Raw genomic sequence first — 23,769 nt, forward strand, 5'->3', positions numbered from 1 at the left:
TGAGTCACTAAAATACTGTAGAGTACAGACCACATCAGCATGATTATAAGCATCCTCTGGTAAATTAACAACCAGATACTGATGTCTCTCACCATATGGACTTCAGGAGATGACTGGGGATGATAAACTGTGACCTACTGGTTGGGTTCTCTCTGTTCTCATGTTTCTTACATGTTTGTCCCCTGACAGCCGGGTCCTAATGTTTTTGAGCAACACACCATACTATGACGTTTTTACAATGATGGTTCTACTATGAACCAGTTTGACATGTTCAGGTGTTCTTTGTGTGAAAACTCAGAGATTTCAGGTATCAGAAGGTGGTTTTCAACTTTCTTTGTTAACTTTCTGCTTCAACTTTAAATTAAATTTCCTTCACTAACCAGCCCTCTGGACTTCCAGTAAGCTGTGTTCCTATTGGCTGTCCAGGTGGCTGCTTGGTGTTATCAGGAACACCTGAGCTTGGTGTTATCAGGAACACCTGAGCAGCTCAGTGTCTTCCTGCTTTATTTAGCTGCAGACAAACATTTCCTCTGCTTCTCTTCACCACTGAACTGGGTTTGGCTCCATTGCTTTAGTTTTTTTAGGCGTTGGCTTGCAGCTTCCAGCAGTAAAATCGTCTTTAATGTGTTTCTTGGTGTGTTTTAGGGCTTTGTACTGGATAGTTGTCTTGGTAAATGAGGTTCTTTAGCCACAGCTAGCACATGGTGCTAATGTGTGCAGTGATTAGTGGGATTTGGTACAGCTGATTTGTGTCTTTATCTTGGCTGTAGTGAGTCTTCAGAGGTTTTTGGTCAGACACATTCTGTATTCTTGTTTGAGAACCACGTTGGTTGTCCAGAAGGTAAGAGTTCCTGTCCTGATTCTCTGTTCTCAGAGGTTCTCTGGTAGGCTGCAGGAGACTTTAGCGTTTGGGTTGTGCTAGTTTGGTTTTTTGTATGGTTTCATTTGGACGACTATCTTGAGGCCCCTCCATGTGGTTTAGTGAGGTTTTCTGCAACAGTTCTACAAAGCAACCTGCAGCAGAAGAGACTTTGAGAGTTTTTAGGAAGTTCTGGAGACCAGACTTTAGAGCAGCAGAAACATTTGTCAGCAGTTTGAGCAGGAGAAGGTGAGCTTCAGAGTAGAAATGAGATGGAAACCTTCTTGACCCCGTGTGGTGAGGTCTTGTACAAAGAGTTTGAGCAGGTTGTGAAGAGTCTGTAGTTCTTTGGTCTGAAAGCACAAGAAGAGTCGACTCATTAAAGGAGAAAACAGGAGATATTGTTGGTTCTTTTGTCGCTCTGCAGTTTCCTTAGACTGAATATCAAGTTTATATTTTAAATGATTTACCATGTGAGCCCAAGAAGACTTCAATAAACTCCCTCCATCCCCTGGACACAACATATTTTATTACCATGTTAAATCTTTTTTTTTTTTTTATGTTTTTGAGTTTTAATCATAGTTTTAGCATAGTTTTTTTTCTCTTTGCTTTTTTTAGTTTTGTTATCTGTGTAAAAGGTGCTAAACAAATAAAGTTGAATTGATAAACTGAATAATTGACTAACTCATGATTGTGACAACAGAAGTATTTTCATTGTGATTTAAGGGTTTATTTCATTTTTAAGGTTGGGGTTAAAATCTTGACAGAAAAAGAAGATTAAAGAAATAATCTACATAACAAAAAGCAATTAAATCAAAGGGGAAAAAAATTAATACAATAAAAACTTCTAAAAAGTTTTATTAAAAAGATTTGAGAAATTTAAGATGTAATTTTCTAATTAAACATTTAATTTTTTAATTAAATGTTTTGTCTTTTTAAAGGTTTAATAATCTAATTAAATGTTTTGCATTTTTTTTAATGTTTAATATTCCTCTTGTTTAATTATATTTTTTAAATCTTTAATTATGGAAAATGTTTTATCTGTAATTTTTAATGTTTGTATTTTAAAAATTTTGTTTAATTTCATAATGACATGTATTGTATCTTGTTGAATTATCTAATTCAATATTTTGTTTAATAGAGTTAAACATTAAATACAATTAAATTCTATTAAACAGACAAAATATTGAATTAGATAATTCAACAAGATACAATACATGTCATTATGAAATTAAACAAAATTTTTAAAATACAAAAATTACAGATAAAACATTTTCCATAATTAAACATTTAAAAAATACAATTAAACAAGAGGAATATTAAACATTTTAAAAAATGCAAAACATTTAATTAGATTATTAAACCTTTAAAAAGACAAAACATTTAATTAAAAAATTAAATGTTTAATTAGAAAATTACGTCTTAAAGACAATAAAACTTCAAATAGGAATTCAACAGAAAATACAATGAAGCATTTAAAAAGAAAATTAAACATTAAAAGGTGGTAAAACATTTAAAAAGAAAAACCTTAAAGATTTAATCGAAACATTAAATATTGGGAAAGGAAAAAAAACTCAAACAAGCCGATAAAACATTTGAAAAAACAATTAAACATTAAAAAGACAAAACATTTGGAAATCAAATCAGACATTAGAAATGAATAAAAGGTGAGAAAAGAGCAAAACTAAATGTTTAAGAAGAATCAAACTAAAGACAAAACATTTGAAAAGACACCAGTTAGACTTTAGAAGATCAAATTAAACAGAAGAGACAATAAAACGATGAAAAAGAGCAAAAACAGATAAAGGTCTTGAAGCGTTTTCTAGTCTGAAATGAAAATATCAAGTTGTTTCTTCAAACATTTCCTCTTTCTATGTTCTTGGTTTTATTGTGGACAGATTTACTAAGAACTCATTTCAGAAAACTGCTTTCCAGATAAAGTCTACTAGTAGTTGAAGGCATTTATCAAACTAATGTTACCTTCTGATCTCCACAAACTTTACTGTTCAGTGAAGAGAATCAAAGTTTGTTGAGGATTTCTAAAAAACCCACAGGTGAAGGTCTGAGAAGAACTCAGATGGATGGTCTAAATGTGAAATCAAGACTCATGGTCACAAGTTTTAAGGCTTCTGTTAACCAGAAAGTTCAAACGAACAGAGAAGTAGTGAGAAACTTTTAAGATTTCAGTCCTCAGACTGTCTGAAGGTTCAAACTAACAGAGAACTACTCAAGAACTTTTAAAATTTCAGTCCTCAGACTGTCTGAAGGTTCAAACTAACAGAGAACTACTCAGGAACTTAGAAGATATCAGTCCTTGGACTGTCTGAAAGTTAAATCTAACAGAGAACTACTGTGGGACTTAGAAAATTTCAGCCCTCAGACTGTGTGAAAGCTCAGGTCCTGAGGACTCGGGAGGTGTGGAGGCTTGGAAAGTCTTGGAATTGAGGGTTCAACCCTCCAGCACAAAGGCTGAAGTCCAACCTCCTGAAAAAAACGGTCGAGTCGAGACCCAAGTGAAAAAAAAAACTCGAAAATGGCAAAAAAAAGATGATAAATGCGCAAAAAAAAGAAGAATTAGTATCTGAGCGAATAGCTCAGGAGGTAAGAAGACAGACTACCAAGTGGAAGGTCGCAGGTTCAAGACCCACCACTGGCAATTTTCTTTCTTTGTCTTTGTCAGGATTTTGAGAAAAATTTAAGAAGGGTCTGGTCTTGAACCAGCGACCTGCAGCTCCATAGGCAAATCCTTAACTCACTGAGCTACAGATCAGATGAAAAGAAATAAATTCGTCGTCCCTTTGGCATCGTAGTTCCTGAAGTGACCACATGGGCAGAGCCAAGGCGGAGTCTGGGTGGAGTCAGGGCGGAGAGTAGGCGGGGAGGTGGGTGGCGGCCTCCCCCCTGTACTCCCCCACCTCCCCCCACCGCCCACCACACTTTCCCCCGCCCGACGAGTTCTTCGAGTCTCCACGAGTTCTTCGAGTCTCCAAGGGTTTTCCCAAGTTTCTGGAGTTTCCACCAGGTCAGAGGCAGAACAAGTTGTCATGAAGAGGTGTTGAAGTCAGCCAGGATGGACTGACTTTTTACAGCGACTAGAAGGAAGACCACTAGAAGAGCAGATCTTTAACCACCATCCATAAAATCCATGGAGTCGGCTCCAGAGAAATGAAAGAAGGTCAACTTTTATCAACCTCCATCCAGATGTTCAACTTGATATCTTTACTTGGACATTTTTAGCACCACAAACCTTTAGTATCACACTTTATTATCATTTATTAGGACTTTAATGGAATCCACCAGCAGATTTAGTTTTTGTTGACAAACTTTATTCTTGTCATTGTGGGACTGCAGTATTGAAAACTGTTCCTTCTATTTGACCTCATGTTTATTAGTTTTAGTGGAGAAAGTTATTTTAGTTGTTGATTAGTCTCTTAAAAACCAAATAATAAATTGGATTAGTCAAGAGGTTTAAATTTCTTACTTTGTCATATTTTAAATATGACAAAAAATATAAAAATGAAGTGTCTTGAGACAATTTGACCTGTATTTGGCGTTATATAAATAAAATTGAATTCAAATTGTACGTATCTTGTAATGTTGGAGTAATTCAGCCATATATGTTGGAAAACGCATTTTCTTTGTCCATTAATCTGTTGTTTTCTCCAGTAATTCATTTCTTGTTTTGGTTTATAAAATGTCAAACCCAAATATATTCAGTTTACTGTCATAAAAACCAAAAAGATTTACATTCATGATGCAGGAATCAGGCAGTTTTTCACTTTTTATCTTAGTCAGACAGATAGTTGATAATGTGTAAATTGTTGCAGCTTGTGAGCCGTAGAAGGTTTTAATCTTTGAGGCCGAGTGTCAAAAAACATTTAGAAACCAACATCAACAAAACACTCAACAAAGATTTGAACATCATTAAAGGGAAATCCAACTTTTGCATGACAATGTCTAATTAAAGGACATTTATTTCCAACGTAAATGTGTGATATTCATCCTCTGGCACTTTCTCTTCACATCGTCTTCCACCTGAACTGCTTTGGTCGGGAGCATGTGCAACCAACATTTGAAAAACTGCACTTTAACATCAATGAATGACACTGAAGTTTAATCTCTACATAAATGAGACTGAGTCTGGATGTGCTGCTCTGTCATTAACTCCTAAGTTTAGGGAAAGTTCAAACAAAAGAGGACAATTCAGAGAAGACTTGAGAATGAGCTTATTTTGAACAAACATCTCAGACTTTCTGAGCTTCAGCACCTCTAACAAGATATTTTAACAACAAGCAACTCAAGAGATCCAGAAGTTGGAGAGAGTTAGCTTTAGCTGAGCCAAAGAACATGTGGGACGCTAACCTAGCAAGCATTTCAGACTTTTCTCTGTGAATTCTGAGAAATAATTTCCTATTTAATGACAGAGCTACACATCTTAACTCAGTCTCATAAAAACAAACTCTAATTCAGTGTCATCCATCCATATTAAAGTGCAGTTACCCAAAATGTTTGTTGCATGAGCTCCAACAAAACCTGTCCAGGTAGAAGGCCACTTTGACAAACAGGAAGTGGAAGATTCCAAGCAGATTTATAGAAGGGGGAACTGGCCTGTACTAAGTGGGGTCCAGTATAGAGGGATGTTTTGTGGGTTTTTAAGGCTGATAATGATTATTAGTGAGACATTTGGAGTAGATATTCATTTGCAGTAAATGAACGTATTTAAAATCTTGGCGTTAAACTTACAAGAACACAAACTCTAACAGGAAACTTTGTTGATACGTTTTTGTTTTGTTTACAGATGTTAAGTTAAAGGAGTTTTATTTGTGACGTATAACCAATCAAATCACTCCAGAAGACAGAGTGACCACAGGTAGATTAAGGTTCAGAGCCAAAGTAGCGCCATTTTTAAATTTATTTATTACCGTAAATCAGTAAAAAATAAAATAATGATAATCAGTAAATCAGTCATCCAAAGTTGTTTAAATCAATCCAGCTGGACTTTAAGAAGGTTCCATGAAGACGTTTCACCTCTCATCCAAGAGGCTTCTTCAGTTCTGGTGGTGATTGATGTTGCCTCAGCTTATAACCTCTGTGAGGTGTGGTCAGTGTTGTGAAGGAAAAATTACTCACTTTCTCACGACTGAGGTGGTTCTAGTTTATGACAGCCTAAATGCTGAGTCATCCCAAATGGTCACCCTTGACTCATGGTTCTCCTAGATAGAGGATGCAAACTTGGGTATGCTCTCTCTGTCCCCTAATATGACCCTGAGACAGACAGACGCTTGGTAAACATAACATAGGGATAAAAGACAACTATCTGGCTGACGACGTCAGTACAACAAGATTATATTGCTGTGTTCCTGTTCAGATGGATCCTGAACTAACAGTCCTGCCTCAACATTTAGAGTATAACATAAACATGGCACGCCTTCCAAACGGTATATATGCCCAAGACCAGAGAGACTCCTCAGAGCTGATGCTGCCAGTGCTCACGTCACTGTGTTACTCGCTGTATCATTTCTCCTGAATTCAGTCAACCTTATTCTCAACATAAGCCATCTGAGTGTCCCTGAGTTTGCCTCCTGATTCCTCTTTCGACATCGCAGAATTCCCTAACAAATTGGCGTCACGAGAACAGGATCTCCACACAACAAAGACTGGTAAGTGCAAATTTTAACAAATTTTGCAAACTGCCATGTCTGAGTTTGGCGAGATTATGTACCTGTTAAAACTTTGTTAAAAAACCTAAACTTTGAAAAATAAGTTCTATGATACTGAATCTGCGATTGTCTGATATTGAATTTGGACATTAAATGCCAGTCGGCTGCCTCAAGAGGCAAGTACGGCGCACTACGCATGTGGGTTTCAGTAAAGAGTTGGCGCTTGTCCACTGCTGAAAGAGGCAGTGTAGAGTCGGCGCTTGTCCGCTGCTGAAAAGAGGTAGTTTTGAGTCGGTGCTTGTCCGCTGCTGAAAAGAGGTAGTTTTGAGTCGGCGCTTGTCCGCTGCTGAAAAGAGGTAGTTTTGAGTCGGCGCTTGTCCGCTGCTGAAAAGAGGTAGTTTTGAGTCGGCGCTTGTCCGCTGCTGAAAAGAGGTAGTTTTGAGTCAGTGCTTGTCTGCTGCTGAAAAGAGGCAGTGTAGAGTACACAGATTGGGTAATATACCTGGGTTCCCATGTATGGTGACAATGAAACTATTCTATTCTATTATATTCAAATATCTACATAGGGGTACAGAGGCCCATTTCCAGCAACCATCACTCCTCTGTTCTAATGCTACATTGTGTTACCTAATGGTGTTGAAAGGTTAATTGATGATTAGAAAACCCTTGTGCAGTTATGTTAGTACATGAATAAAGTGTGAGTTTCATGGAACACATGAAATTGTCTGGGTGACCCCAAACCTTTGAATGGTAGCGTATATCAATGACACTCTGGGTTAGGGTTGGTGTTATCTGTCAGTGCTGAGAACTCTTTAATCCATAACAGACATAGGGGAAGGCTGACATTTATTCAGTGATGAAGGAGAAAAACTATTTCCTTCACTTTCTGGAAACCAGATAAGGTGCCAGCGCACAGTTCCCAGTGAATTCATCATTTTACAGTAAAGGACAGATGTGTGGACAAACTAAAGCCATGAACAGCAAGCTGTGTTTCAATGCTTCTCAGAAACACTTCCAAGATTCTCATTTTTAATCCTCATATTGACAAAAAAAATGCTTTGTAAATCCATAAATCACCATTATTAAAGATATTCATGTAATGTCTGGATTAATGGAGTAGCATGTAGTCATAGCGTCCACAGACTGGACAGCTGTGGCTGTTTGAAGAAAAGACTGGGGACCCTGATGGAGTCAGAGCTGGAAGATTCCAGGCAGTACTATTGAAAATCCTTTCCAAAGACTAAACTCCTGGGAGGTGACTGGAGTTCTTTTTTATTTGAGGGTGGTCAGAACTTAAGTCTCAAATTGTCAACACAATCATTGCTTTCCCAGACAATATTATGTCTTCATGAGATTCACACTACCGTTCAAAAGTTTGGGGTCACTTAGAAATGTCCTTATTTTTGAAAGAAAAGCATTTTTTTTTCAATGAAGATGACATTAAATTAATCACAAATACAGTCTAGACATTGCTAATGTGACAAATGACTACTGTAGCTGGAAATGGCTGATTTTTAATGGAATATCTACATAGGGGTACAGAGCGCAAGTTTCTACACTGAACCCGACGTTGCTCCCAATGGCAGGCAAGTACCTTCACACAGCTCTGTCGCCATTGGTGTGTGAGTGGGTGAATGAGAAACATTGTAAAGCACTCTGAGTACCACTAAGGTAGAAAAAGCATTATATAAGTGCAGACCATTTTCCATTTACTGATTTATTGTTTAAGCCTAACAAGGGACAAATGCCTTCATGAGTAATATGCAAAAATGCTGCAAACTTTACATCAGTTTGAGCAGATTTAATGGGAACATTTAGTTCACAGTGATGGCGCAGGAGTATATTGATTGCACAGAAATTTAAACAAGGGCGCACACAAAATTGATCTTTAACAAAAAATCAATAGCTTGCAGAGAGCACCTGCAATGTTCGAGTTGCTAAGAATTGTAAAAGCAAAGAATTTTACAACTTAAGCAGTATTGGAGAAAAAGGAGGACATGAGAGATGATATTATTGCCTTTGCTTCATATAAATTTCTTTCTTTTTTGTTTTTTTACCACACTGGGCAGAATGCTTGTTATGTACAAATAAGGTGCAATCAAAGCCACGCCAAGAGAATTAGAACTGAATTACACTTTGTTTGGCAACTATTTTATTTCGCCATTTTGGGGATACCGCCATAGTTCAAGGGAAGATGATTTCCAGAAGCAAATATTTCATGAGAAATTGAAAATACGTCAAGCTTTCATACTCTTCTGCTGGTAATACAGACACTAAACTCATATTTTTCCTAATGTTGGTATCCTTCTAGTTAGACCAGCTTCTCTCCTGTAAGATGACTTCTCAGAAATTCATAATAAAAGCCTTATCTTAGACTGACTGGCTTCATGGCTCAAGTTTTGAGTGTACTTTCTGGGATTATAGGCTCACAAAGAAATAACGAACGGCAATATTACTCAAACCAAAGTGAGGAAAACACAGCACATCATCCAAAATTAGGTCCTGTATGAATTACATGTGAAAACACACACAATAGCCAACAAAACACTTCAAAACAGATCCCTTCCAAACAAGGCTCATTATCAAGTGGTCACTACTCCGCCTCAATGATGCAGCAGTGAACCGCGGCGACACAAAATGGAGGAAACAAGCTCAAAAACAAAGTCTGCAGCGTTGCTTTGAGTCTTCCATCACTGCTGAGTCCCACCCAACAACCACAAATGAACATGCTGGCACCAGCAAGTGTTCTGGACTGGGACCAGCTCTGGGTACACTGCTTAAGATTAATGGATTGGATAGTCACCGTGGCAATAAACCCCCCTTAAAAGAAACCATTACGACCTCAACAGAAATTGAGTTCAGATCTTTTTGTACAGGGATGATTGTGGTATTCTGCACTGCTCCACGGAAATGTAGAATTCAGTAATTTGCTGCATGTGCTCAGCTGATGGGCAAAAAATTATCTGCACTATAAAAATTAAATAAAATCAGGATGTCCACAATTTTCTATAATGCCAGCTTGTATTAATATAGAGGTAAACTGCCATGCTTGACTCAAATTGCAAAATAACACATATCCCTACTTCTCTCTGCTGGGGCCAAGCCAGATAATTGTAGGTGTATGCAAGCATATTTAACAATATTCACATCTGAGATTTCCTCCAAACACGATGGAGTTGAATGAGATTTAACTTGAAAAACTCACAGCATCAAAAATACTTTTACAGTTTTGGTCACATGGGGGCAGCACAAGAAGCTGTGAACATAACAGGTATTTTGGAAAACGTGTACAAAAAAAAATAGTAGCCAAACATTCTACTATTTTCACCAGGTAGTTGCTAATTTTGTGGGCATAGGTGAGTACAAAGCAAGTGTGACTGAAAAACCAAAACACTAAGCTGAAAGCTGAAACTTCTCGCTCACATTCTTTTTCCATTTGTTACACCATTATATTACTGTCAGTTTTGATGACAGAGCATTGAGTGCAACACTATGAATGCCTTCCAGAAGAGAGAGAGACTGAAAATGTCGGTTATCCTAATATTTAAAGATCCCTTCTGGTGATTATCAAGTTTTTTTTTTACCTTGTTGACATGGAAGACACATCATGGGTGAAATAAGGAGTCAACACATGGCTGAGCATTTCCAGTTTGACACTGCAGTTTAGTGATGACAGTCTCAGACACAATTCAGGATTCCAGTGTCTGTCTGGAGACATTTTTTTTGAAAGTCATTTTTCAGTGAGTTGAGCACAACTAGTGGAATTTCATGCTGCACTGAACTGGAGCGGCTGCAAACACTGAAGGAAAAAACCTAAAACCACCTGCCAGACTTAGTAGCCCTAGAAGAAAGATTAAAGCCTAAAAGACTGAACCTGATTGGTCGTGGGTTCATATACAAGAAGACAATGAGCCCAAGCTTACTTCAAAGCTGTGCAGAGACTACTGGACCAAGAAAAAGGAATCTGGAGTACTGGAACTGATCGACTGGCCAAGTCAAATTCCTGACTTGAATCCCATTGAACTGATCTGGTATTTATTGAATTAAAAAGTAGATTGCATGAAAGTTTCATGCAAAGCAAGTCTCTAGGAACAGCTAGAAACTCAATAACAGAACAGGCTGTCTAAAAGTCTATAAAAAGGATGGCAGCAAGAATGCAAGCTCTTATCAGGGCCAAAGGAGGTCATACAAAATATTAAGATTTTTGGTTAATACATGTGAATAAGGACTATTTAGTTGTTCCAGTGTGTTATTTGCCTAATAAATAACAATCCAATTTTTAGTTTGAAACAAGTTCTTGACAGATTTCTAAAATATTTGTGTTTTCTCGTTTTTATGACAGGTGGTCTAATAAATTTGTTCCGCACTGTACTTAATTTTTTAATCGATGGGACGTTATTAAAAAATGAATCTAATTAATTAGAGGCTTTGTAATTAATCATTCATGATTAATTGCATTTTTGGCAAATAGCAATATTTGATATAAGCAGCAAAGATTTTCAGTTCAAATAAATGTTGGTTGACGACTGAATCGATGAATAGATATATAAGTGAACATAAACAACAAAAATGTTTCTTTAATTTATATTATCTGTGTCTACTACATTCACAGATTACTGCAAAATCAAAGTGCAGTTATAGTTATAGCATATATAAAACCGTAATTTTTGGCGTTTAAGACTATGCTGTTAATGTGTTACAGTAACTCCAGCTTTGAAAGTGGATCAGTGTGCCACCAACAACCAAATTTTCTTCTAATTCAGAGAAGATTACGGAGGAATGGAGCACATGCAAGTCTTTGATTTGAGCCTCAGGCATGCATGAAATCAAACCTGGTATGTGATGGCTGGAATAATTCATAGGGCTGCACGATTTCAGATTTTACGAATACCACATGTTGATTGCTCCCAGAGATGGCCTTGGTTTCACATTGCGCCTCTGCAGGCTGGAAGGACATAAGGAGAGCGACTCTGGCCATTACAGCGCCACAGGGAAGCTTTGTTTGATCACAGCTAGTCACTCCTCACTCTGTGTACATTCTGATCAGCAACACCAAGGCCCATTATCCCTGTACAAATGGATGTTTATTTAGACAGCGGACCTGAACAGGATTTCATTGTAATCTTTGTAAGAGGGTGACAGTGAAAACATCACTCTAGGGTTTCAACCAGTGGGAAAGCTGTTGTTCAGCAGTGTAAATAGATACATTTCATCCCGCAAGCACAGTGGAGGAAAGAAAGAGCTCTGTCTTGGTGCTGAATTTGGGAGATCAAATCAGAGTGTGCTTAGTTTCTGGTTTCCATCAGTGCAAATATTTAGCATGTAAGGGTATAAGGCCAAGAATATTGACATGCACACCAATCCTAACAGAGACAGTATTTAAATAAGTCGTAGATGTTGAACCAGACATGTGGACCTCAAGCGTCAGTCAAAGGAAACTTGACAAATGAGAAATCTACACTTGTTAAACATCCACTGTGTGTGTGTGTGTTTCAGTCCACCTTCTAATACTACAAAGTATTTTTAAGGTCTTTCTGGTGTGTGTGGTCTTTGCAGTGTGGAGGGTCGACACAGTAGGAGTGAAGTTCAGCTGAGGTTGCACACTGAGCTGTATGCTAGGGACAGAAAACAAAACCTGCCTTGTATGCTCCAGTGAACACACAAGTTGAGTCCGATGGTGAGGAGAGTCTTCATCCACGTTGCTGAACTAGAGACTCCTGCTGGTAAGTCAGGCCTCCTGCACAGTGGGAGATGCCTGTCTGCAACCGTCACCCACAGTAGGGTTACCACTGACAGCAACTCCAGCTCAACTTCCACTTAATGAATAAATAAAATATAAAAGCAATTTGGTGGAACCCATTGCAGAAACTATGATCGACCGAGATCTGTTGGGTTTGCAGTTATGTTTCAACCATAATTTTGGTTCTTAATGCTGCAGACACAGAAACATGGAGTGTCCATACACTAGGCCTGATTTCAAATGTTTTGCATTACAAATATATGCTCTGTTGCAATTGCAGCCACACCCAACAGTAATGTAAATTGCATCATCCATCAGCCAAGACTGTGAGAACAAGAGCAGCAGTGTGCATGTCAGCAGTAATACGACTGTGCAGACCATGTGCTGATCCACTAAGCCTTGATGGAGTCCTCCAAGCAGACGAGAAAGCAGTACATTGCTAAACACATGTCCATCATGTCCACAACTAAGTAACAGAGTGTTATCTCAACTTAAGTCCTTAATGCACAGGACTAGTATTAGCTGGAAACGTAATTTGTAACAACTGTGGAAGTTGCCGTGATCTCAATCTCGCACAAATCTCCACTATTCATAACTTAAAATTGAAAATCCCACTGCAAATAACCCATCATATTTCCCCAAATGCAGAGGTCCAGTTCAAATAATAGACTTGTGAACACCAGCATTAAAAAACTGTATTTAGGGCACAAGGAGCAACATCTTGAAGAATGATTCAATAGATGATATGCATATGACAGCATGTAGTAAGAAACATTTTACGGCCTTTCAACACGCCCAACAATTGGACAATCTACTACTATGTGGGGATAATGTCAGTAAAATTTGGGTAAGAGACACTTTGTTTATCCCATCTGAATGCACTGCACAAAACCCAAATGTGGGGGGTAATTTATAAATCCCATGAGGTCCCTAGATAGTACTAGTCCCATGTGAATAGGACTTGAGAATCAACAGTCATTCTTAGCATCATTGTGAGGCTGATTTGTGCTAAAGTCTGATGTCAGTATGCTAATGTGTGGTACTGTGTATATTTTTACAAAATGCATTAGCTTTCCATCCAAGCGAAAGCATTTGCCGAGAATGTTTTCATCAATCAAGAATGAAAGTCGGAGGTTTGAAGACAATCAGATGCCGTCGTAGTTCCCACCATAAACGGCACCAACTAGCAATCCGATGGCATTAGTCCCATGACCCGCCGGGCAGTGTCCGGGAAACCAAAGTCTTTGGGTTCCGGGGGAGTATGGTTGCAAAGCTGAAACTTGAAGGAACTGACAGAAGGGCACCACCAGGAGTGGAGCCTGCGGCTTAATTTGACTCAACACAGGAAATCTCACTCAGCCCAGACACGGAAACGGTTGACAGATTGATAGCTCTTTCTCAAATCAATATTTGGGTTAAATGTATGGACAGTCTAAAAAAAATGCAAAATTTCTTCTCTTGCAGAATTCTTTTTTCCATCTCTCCTATTCAAGTAAATCAACACATGACCCCTCAACTTCATCTAGTGTCCACAACCACGTATCACCTTCCTTCCGTCTAAGCCAATAATCACTAAGAACTGACCTTAGCGTTTTGCAGTGCAGTCTGGTAGCTGGATGGTTTGTAGTACAACCTCTGTGATGGCTCAGTGTGGATGTCTCCTAGGAACAGCTCCTCCACCAGGTGATCCAGGTTGTGATGCAGGTACTGTTTCTCTACTCTCAGCAGCTGCAGCTCGTGCATGGCAAAGTTAAGCTCTCTGGAGCAGTCGTAGCCACCTTCCTCGCTCCACAGCTCGTAGATCACACTGGACTCCCAGAGACCCTTTACAGCCCCTCGGCAGCTGTGTTTGAGCCTCTGGCTGAGCTCTTTAGCTACGGTGGCTGTGTGACACACCATCTGGACACGGTGGAGGTGGTACTCTGCCTCTGTACCACCACGGATGATCCAGGAGGCCTGGCGTAAGCGCAGTCGGCCTCGGATCACAAGCGTGTAGGTGGGTTTGGTGCAGTGGTTGTCCTCATAGTAGAACTGGTTAGCCTGGAAGGTGTTGTTGGGGTAAAATCTGTAGGACCGCGTCAGAAACTCTGGGCCTGGTCTTACCTCACAGCTGCAACAGAGGACAGATGGCCATTCAGGAAAATGCTGTGCAAGTTCACATGCAGTAAGTGTTTTAATAAATACAAATGATTCCGATCTGGAGGGGAGTGATTTTCTTGTGCAGCACACTGACCGACTTTTAATGGCAATTTGACTGAATTCTTATTATTTGTGTGCAGAGCATGGCCTTTGATAAATGCTGTTATGGCATGAAACTGTGGGTTGAGACATGCGACAGGAGTGTTCTCTCAGCCCACTTCTATTTACATTAACTATAGAGCCTGTGTCAATTAAATTTGGAACACCCAATATATATGGAATTCACAAAATGGTAACTATACACAAAATTTCTCTCTATGCAGACAACCCACTACTGTATATCTCAGGTCCAATATTATGTGTCCCTAACATTGTGAATATCCTGAAAGAGTTTGGAACCTTCTCAGGCTATAAACTAAACCTGTCTTAGAGTGAATGCTTTCCAATCAACAATCTAGCCCTTCAGATACCAGATAGCGCACTTCCGTTCTGTATGTCAAGGTCCGGCTTTAAGTATTTAGGTATACACATTACCCGTGTCTTTTCGGATCTTCATGAAAATAATTTTAAACCCTTCATGATAAAACTGGAGTCAGATCTAAAGAAATGGTCTGCACTTTATTTACCTCTCACAGGCAGGGTTCATTGTATAACGATAGTTTAGACTGTTTTACCTAAATTTCTGTACCTCTTTCAATGTCTTCCAGTGAACTTTTGGAAAGATCAAAGAACCAGGGTGGCCTAGCACTTTCTAACATGAAGAATGATCATGAAGAATTATTACTCAGCATTAAACATACAAAAAAATCATATACTGGTACCAGGTTTCAGAACTGGATTGGTGCTGGTCAGAAATGATCAGAAAAAAAATCTGTTTTTTCTGATGATTTTTAATAACATTTGAATTTACAATAATGGACTACGGAGCATCTGCTAAGAAGTTCCATTACAGCAGATGTTTATGTGATAATGCAATAACTAAATGAAATGATTCCATTACTATTTACTTCAGTGCTGTATGCCAACACAATAGAGAGCAATTCTTCTAACTTTAATCCCGCAGGTGGATAATCTTGTTGATAGGACTGCAGCTTTACTGCGTAAATCAATTGACACTGTTGCCCCTCTGAAAAAGAAGGCAATAAATTATAATAAAATAGCTCCATGGCTGGAAGACTGTAAATGCAGTGGGCGCTCTACAAATTCAGCAGAATTTCACCTAACATTAACATAAACTGACGGCAATTAGTTGTCATTGTTGTTATAAGCAAATTAATGCACCTCCAGAACAGAAAGGCTTGAACATATCAACATGAGTCAAATTGAGTCAGAAAGTCATAATGTTGATTAATCATTTTGTTTGTTTTAATTTCCTAAACCTACTACAAGAAGTTATTTTCAGTAGCTGAAAAGCCACAAATGCAGCAATAAGGAAGAACTTTAAAAATCATTTTATTCTCACAAGAGTTTCTTGCTATACTAGAATGTACTGAAAGTAAAGGCTGGGCAGAAAGTAAGAAAATATAACAAAATCAGAAATATTACAGGGAGGCAAACAAACAAACCTGGTGGACACCCAGTGACCCTCCATGCTGGGAGGCATCTGCACAGTGATTCGGGCTCCATTATGAAGGTGCTTCAGCATGCGTTGGCACTGGGAGTCTTTAACAGAGAGGCCAAAAGTCTTCTCCAGGGACAGACGGCTGGAATGGCCATCTGAGTAGTGAAGAGAGGAGCCTTCAGCCCCAACTGTGGGAACAATGACATCACCGAACAAGGTTTAACTTCAGGAAATATGAAAACATAAAAAAAGGATTTTGTGTTTCATGGAAGCAGTGAGCAACACTCATGATTAAAAAAAAACTAAAGATGAGAATTATTTATTTGTGTGTATATATATATATATATATATATATATATATATATATATATATATATATATATATATATATATATATATATATATATATATATATATATATATAAAAACTTTTATGTTTTCCATGAAAACTCACACTTTCATTCATGTGCTAACATAACTGCACAAGGGTTTTCTAATCATCACTTTGCCTTTCAACACCATTAGCTAACACAGTGTACCATTAGAACACAGGAGTGATGGTTGCTGGAAATGTTCCTCTGTATCTCTATGTAGATATTCCATCAAAAATCAGCTGTTTCCAGCTAGAATAGTCATTTACCACATTAACAATGTCTGGACTGTATTTTGATTTATTTAATGTTATCTTCATTGAAAAAACTGCTTTTCGTTCAAAAACTAGGACATTTCTTGGTGACGCCCAACTTTTGAAGTGTATGTAAGGTTTAACTTTATATTGTTAACTGGCAGTTACTTGTCAATGCATTTCGGGGATGATCCTGAGAAACACAAAAGCAAAGTAATGAGTGGTGTAATAAATTACTTCCTACAAGAGGTAAATGAGAAAAATCATACACTACTTTCTTAAAAGATAACAAATGCATCACCTTACTTGCATTTAGGTAATGACTCCAACACTGGTCATGAGAGATTAACAAGATAACTGAATCCTGTTGAAAAATGTATGTAAAATTTGGAAAAGGGGAGGGGGGGTTTAATATTCAATAAAATTACAAATAAACCACTAAAGAATCTGTTTAATTTGGCAGTGCTTTTTATTTTTGATCTTCACATTCTACTGAGTTAAGTACAGCTGCCCTTGAGTCAACTAAGAAACTAATTACAGAGACCAGAGAAATCCTTTGCCTTGTTAGTCTGAAGTTCACCTCTCATGCTTTCAATCCGCCAGGCCTCTTTGAAGTCTTTATTTAATTCATTCAACTCATATCATCACACCAGGGATTACAGGGCTTTATCAGCAACCTACAATACCTGGTACAAATTAGCATTTTATGGTTTAACATTATCTGATCATGTGAAAGTTGAAGACCTGATAAGTGCATTTCCGCACCCACAAAACACTTGAACAAATGCTAAGAACAAACCAAAACAAACTGAGAGCCACACTGACAATTCTCCGTTCCCACCCTGTCCACGTGCCCTTGATGCACCACATGAAATAACAATACTTTAAGTGAAGGACTGAGCTTAAAAGGATAAAATATCGGAAATGAAAGCATTTTTCAAAGCCCGCAGCCAAAAAAAGCCCTAAAGCTCACATTCCAGTGGGGATTTATTCCATGTAATACTTTAATATCATCAAAATCTACCTTGAAATATGAAGACTTTGCCTCAAATTCCTTCTCTTGGACCCAACTTGCCTGGGAATATCATTTAACGCCTAGGAATGCCACTATGGTTGCCTCTTGGCTTTTAATTTGAGACTAATAACACTGAGGGAGGGACAAAAACATCTGATTAAAAGAAGTCAAAAGCTCCATGAAGAACAAAGCTCCATCCAGCTGTTTCACACCCAGAGTGGCAGCTCCTATGTGTGCTAGTCTAGTCTTGTGTGTAAATCACCAGATCACAGCGCTGCTTAGTGGAAACAGTGGATAGTATGGTGACTTGATCCCTCGACTCAGCTGGTTGCATTAGTAACGCTGCTCTGCTGACTGAAGCTCTGTTAAAAATCAAAGAAGAGGCTTCACAGTTTGCTGCATGTTCTGTGTGTCACATTATTTTTTTGCACCTGCAGTCCACTAAGATCTGGGAAAAGAGCCATGAGTGGCTGCCAACTGCATGCTGCAAACTTCTTGTGTGTGTGTGTGTGTGTGTGTGTGTGTGTGTGTGTGTGTGTGCGTGTGTGTGCGTGTGTGTCTGTGTGCATGTGCGTGTGAATTTTAAAAGAAACCTGTTGAGTTGTTTAATGCAAACACCTTTTACTCTGTCCAGGATCGTATATCTCCTTAGGTTAAATGGCAGGTGCATTATAACATAGCACACATAATCACACAAAAATGCACCATCTTTACTTTCTTAAGAAACAGACACGCTAAAGACGTCATAGTTGCGATGAAGAGAACAGATTTTTTTTTATTATTTTTTTTTAATTTTACAAAATCTTGTTACTGTGAATGGTCCACTTGAATTTTCCCGACAAAATGTCATGTTACAGTTAAGAAGCTCAATAGCCGTCAGAAATCTGATGGTTATTTCAGAAAATCTGAAATCTGGTGGTTATTTCTGTTATTTCAGTTTTTGGCTCTGATAAATGGTGTGATTTAGGTCATTTTTATGTGACGATCGTTGGTTTGTCTGTCTGTCTGTCAGCAACATTGCTCAAAAATGGACTAACGGATTTCAATGAAATTTTCAGGGAAGGTCAGAAATGGCACACGGACCAAGTGATTAGATTTTGGCAGTGATGCGACTTACAGTCTGGATCCACAAATTTGTTACAGATTTCTGTATTATTGCAAGACAGCAGCACAGCATCACTGTAACTATGATAACAAGGGAACACTACATCAGCTGCGTGCTGACGATCACATGATTGTGGTTCTACTACAAATCGACTGCTGTGGACCACAAATTTTTTAAAGATTTCGTTCATCAAAAATTATATGACGGCGATTCTAATCCAACACACTTTTTCATTGAATATCTCCCTATGGCTGGCTAAAAAACAAGCCAAACATGGTTCTACCAAATTGCTAGCTGGTCGCGGCAGGAAACATCTTTCTACCCCACGAGATGACCATGCGCTCATCCTGTGTCAGGAATCGTTGTCAGACCTCCAGGGACCTTAAAAATCAATGGGCACTGTCGAGAAATGTGACTTGTTCGGCACGAACAGTTCGAAACCAACTTCTTGAAGCTGGTCTGAAGTCACACAGAGCACGGTAAAAGCCCTTCATCAACGAAAGGCAGAGGAAAGCCCTGTTACTCTTTGCTGTGGATCACAAGGATTGGACTGATGATGATTGAGCTAAAGCTCTCTTCAGTGATGAACCCAATTTTCAGTTGATGCCCACTCCAGCCAACGTACTGGTGAGGAGGAAGCCTGGAGAAGCCTACAAACCAGACTGTCTTGCCTCTACAGTAAAACATGGGGGCCAATCAGTGACCATCTGGGGTTGTTTCTGTATGAGTGGAACAGGGCAAATGCAATTGTATGAAGGGCCAATGAACCAGGTCATGTACAGGACTACTCTTGAAAACAGTCTTCTGCCATCAGCTGGAAAACTCTTTCCTGCCTCCAATGACTGGATTTTCCAACAAGACAATGCCTCTTGCCACACAGCAAGGTCAGTTAAAGCCTGGATGGAGAACCAGAACATTGGAACCATGCCTTGATCTACTCAATCACCAGATCTAAATCCAATTGAAAACCTGTGGAAAATCATCAAACACAAAATGGAGAACCACAAGCACGAAAACAAAGCAAATTTGTCGAATTTGTGCAACAGGAATGGGCTGCTGTGACAGCAGAACAATGTCAGAAGCTGGTGGACAGCATGCCAAGATGCATGCATGGCTGCAGTCATCAGAAACAATGGTTATGCAATCAAGTACTATCTCCTCTGTGTATCATGTGACTAAAACAGACAGAAAAAAACATGGTATACCTAAAAGCTGTTATTGGCAGTACAATGCCATAGCTATTGTTGTAAGAACTTAAGTGATTTTGGTTATTATCAAGAAAATCATGGAAAATGGCTAGATATCAGCTCTTAAATTAAACGAGCTATTTTTGTTATCATTATATTTGTCCAAACAAATGTGCCTTCAGTTGTACCAGACATTAAAATGAACAAGAAATTGAAGAAAACAGGGTGGTCTAATAATTTTTTCCATGACTGTATGTATGTATGTATGTATGTATGTATGTATGTATGTATGTATGTATGTATGTATGTATGTATGTATGTATGTATGCTTGCATGGATGGATGGATGGATGGATACACTACCAGTCAAAAATTTTGACATACCTTCACATTTAATGGTTTTTCTTTATTTTCATGACTATTTACATTGTAGATTTTCACTGAAGGCATCAAAACTATGAATGAACACATATGGAATTATGTAGTAAACAAAAACTGTGAAATAAGTCAAAACATGTTTTATATTTTAGATTCTTTAAAATAGCCACCTTTTGCTTTGATTACTGCTTTGCATACTCTTGGCTTTCTCTGGATGAACTTCATGAGGTAGACATGAAGCTCAGTCACGAAGGTAGTTGTTCATTATTGAGGTAAATCTGATATTTATAGTCTTGACTTAGGTGATAAAGTTTTAGGTGGTAACTATTTTTTTTATGTTGTTAATGATTTTTGACATGCTGAATGTTTCTGATTCCCAGCAAAAGAAAACAATTTCTTGATGATACTGAAGCGTTTCTTCCCACAAACGCTACGGTTAACTGTATGTTGGATTTTTGATTTTTTTTTTTTTTTAAATGTACATAATAAAACAAGCATGACAGGAGTTGAAAAACGGGCCAAAACAAAAGTATTTTTAATATCTTTTTATTAAATCCAATTTTTGTTGCTCTGGGAGGCAGATAAATGAAGTGTCATGGTGTCTGACAATCAGCCGTTCCACGGTATGTTTTAGGCAGGCTTGATGAGGGCTCAGCAGCAACAGAAAGCCTGAGAAAATATTAAAAATATAAAGAAATGTGAGCTTTATTTAGAGCAATTATAATCTCTGTTACAAATCTTCTTCGATACCAGCAAAGTCCAACATGAACAAACTCAAAACTACGTTTTAAGAGGAAGTTTCTCATCTGTCTCCCAATTGATAGTGTTCAATGTGAGAGTGGGGGGAGTTTCTTCAAATAACTTTCGTTAAAAAAAATCAAATAAAAGAAAATAGCACTTTTCCCTCAACTGCGAGACCCTAACCCTCTCAGGTCCCTCGCTGTTGCTGCTTGTCTAAACTGCTGCTCTCTATCTAAAATCAAAGCGCCCACAAAACTCCCGGAGCCCCAAACCACGGCGAACATTTCCAGTTGGCCTGATCCCACTGGTGAGGTAAGAGCACTGGGACCCCTGACAAGACGAGAGACTCCACATCGTTTATGGGAAGAGAAAAATCCAGAAGTGCCAGAGCAGAGACCAGACAAAGGCCTGTTCTTTGTGTTATCTCAGAGTTTGGCAGGGACCGTGCCAAACTTGACGGGGGTACAGAAAATAACACTTTGGAGGAACTACAGCCAGAGGTGGGAAGTACATTTTCAAAGACGGTGCTGGTGCTCAAGTACTTCTATTTCAGAAGACCGTCTAATTCAACTGTGCTTAACTTCAGAGGGAAATACTGCACTTTTTGCACTCTAGTCCACATTTATCAGACAGCTGTAGCAATGATTTAGTTTGCACCGATTCGGATTTTGCATTCAGCATGCAGTAATGTCATAAAGCAATGTTTTCGTTGAGTAAAAGAGCACACCAGCTGTCAGGCTACATTTATATGACAGAGGGATGGTAATAATGGGGATGATTCCAGTGATTACAACTTGCAAGCATTCGTGTCATCGGACGACTCAAGACAGTTGCTAACGGTCTACTGCTTCTCACTCAGTCAATAAATACTAAAACTGGAAAAGAAAGAGACACTTTTTGTTGTTTTTTTCTTCTTAATTTGTCATCCGTCTCTAGCACTATATTTAATATCAGTGTTACCTTTAACAACAGACTTTGGCTAACATAAGACATCCAACTTTGCTTTCTTTTGTCAACGCTTATGCTTAGCGCCAGGTCTCATATAACAGTATATATCCACTCATAGTATTTTGATATATTATGAGATGAACTCATTAGTAGGCAAAGATGTTCTTTCAGTTAAAAGAGCAACTATCAGCTAAACTTAAGTACCAGTATTCACATTTTAGACATATTAGGTTTTTTAGCTGAGAGAAAGATGACCAAAACAATGACAATAAAAACTTCAGACATTAATGAGACTAATAGGCTACAGTGCTAACGGCTTTTTGAGTCTAATTTTATAAACAGTGGTGCTACTAGATAGTTCACAATGATATGTGTCAAATTTTAGCAGGTAAGTTTATCATGTTCAGCATTGTAGTTCATGTGTTAGCATGTTAACATTTGCTAATGAGCACTAAATATAAAAAATCTGAGTCCAGCTGGAAAGTGTTTAGTTCCAGTATTAGGTTGAAAATGGGACGTTAGTGGAAAAACCTGAGGACCAAAGTTATTATTAAATTCATCCTCAAGTGGAGATGAATATTAAAGACCAAATTTAATTTCAATTCTTCTAGTAATCCCCAAGACATTTCTCTTAAAACCACAACTGTCAGCCACAACCATCAGCAAAGGAGAAAGGTTATTTAAAACAGCAGCAGCATTCAGTATGTGGGGATAATGAATATTTGCACAACATTTTATGGCAGTGCAACTGATAGCTGCTGGGAAATTTCAGTCCAACATCCAACGCTGCCACCACTAACATCATTTGTTGTTGTTTTATTCTGTTTTGATGCAACTGCAGTCAAAGAGTGTGTGGGTGTGTGTGTGTGTGTGTGTGTGTGTGTGTGTGTGTGTGTGTGTGTGTGTGTATATATATATATATATATATACACACTATTATTAAAAATGCATTGCTTTATTTTCAAAAAGAGTAAAGTATATCACTACGATGTACATGAACGATTGTGTCAGGGCCCCATATACTACACTCCTCCCCTGAGGTGTTGCTACTTTCAGCTACATTAAGAATGAATCCCTGATGCCGATACAGAGATGGGATATAATGTGTCTCTTACATGTGTCTGTCCTCTGTCTTTCCCTGCCGGTTTGTTTGACTACTGATTCTGTCTATCACTGAAAGTGATTGCACTTTGTCCAACTTTTGTAAACATGACTTCAGGACTGTTCCTCTCATTATGAAGTTGTGCACATTTTCCTCAATCTTACTGATTATTTGGTGTTCTGCTGAACTTCCGTTAGTCCGTCATGTTGTTGCTGTACATTTTCCCAGCGTGGGAGCAATAAAGGATTATCTGGTCTTACCTTATGTCATCTCAGGCTGCTTTGACAAGTCACATCTTTAAATGTTCCAAAAGCTGGTGACTGACATTTAACCCAATATAAGCAGAAATGACAGCAGTCCTTTCTTAGTGGTACATTAGCATGCTGATATTACTGGTCAATGTGGTTTTATATTTTGTTTATTTTGCTCAGATATAATTATATGCCATTGAAAAAAAAATCTCATTAATACAACCTCCCTTTAAAACAAAAAAAACCCGACACATATTATATGTTTTTCTAGTTATATTTGTGCCGTAAAACTGCATGTATGCATGCACAAAAGTTTCCTTGGATGTATTTTTGTGTATTCGTGTTACTGCCATTTATTTCCAATGATTGATTGATTACGTTTCCATTGAACATTACTATGGTTTTATATTTTACCTTTGGAAGCATTTTTTAAAAAGTACAATTTTCATGTTTTTTTGG

General features: G+C 38.2%; 1 protein-coding gene across 1 annotated transcript in view; it reads right to left on the reverse strand.

The window, feature by feature from the left end:
- The window catches only part of LOC111576983 (protein APCDD1-like), a 34,720-nt gene that overhangs the window by 9,386 nt on the left and 1,565 nt on the right, over nucleotides 1-23,769 (reverse strand). The window contains exons 2-3 of the mRNA XM_023283008.3: nucleotides 15,964-16,147; nucleotides 13,844-14,369 (exon numbers count right to left, since the gene is read on the reverse strand). Of these exons, the coding sequence (XP_023138776.2) occupies nucleotides 13,844-14,369; nucleotides 15,964-16,147 (710 nt within the window). The remainder of the gene's footprint in view (nucleotides 1-13,843; nucleotides 14,370-15,963; nucleotides 16,148-23,769) is intronic.

The sequence above is a fragment of the Amphiprion ocellaris genome, chromosome 10, assembly GCF_022539595.1.
Source record: "Amphiprion ocellaris isolate individual 3 ecotype Okinawa chromosome 10, ASM2253959v1, whole genome shotgun sequence".
In the NCBI taxonomy this organism is placed as follows: Eukaryota; Metazoa; Chordata; class Actinopteri; family Pomacentridae; genus Amphiprion; species Amphiprion ocellaris.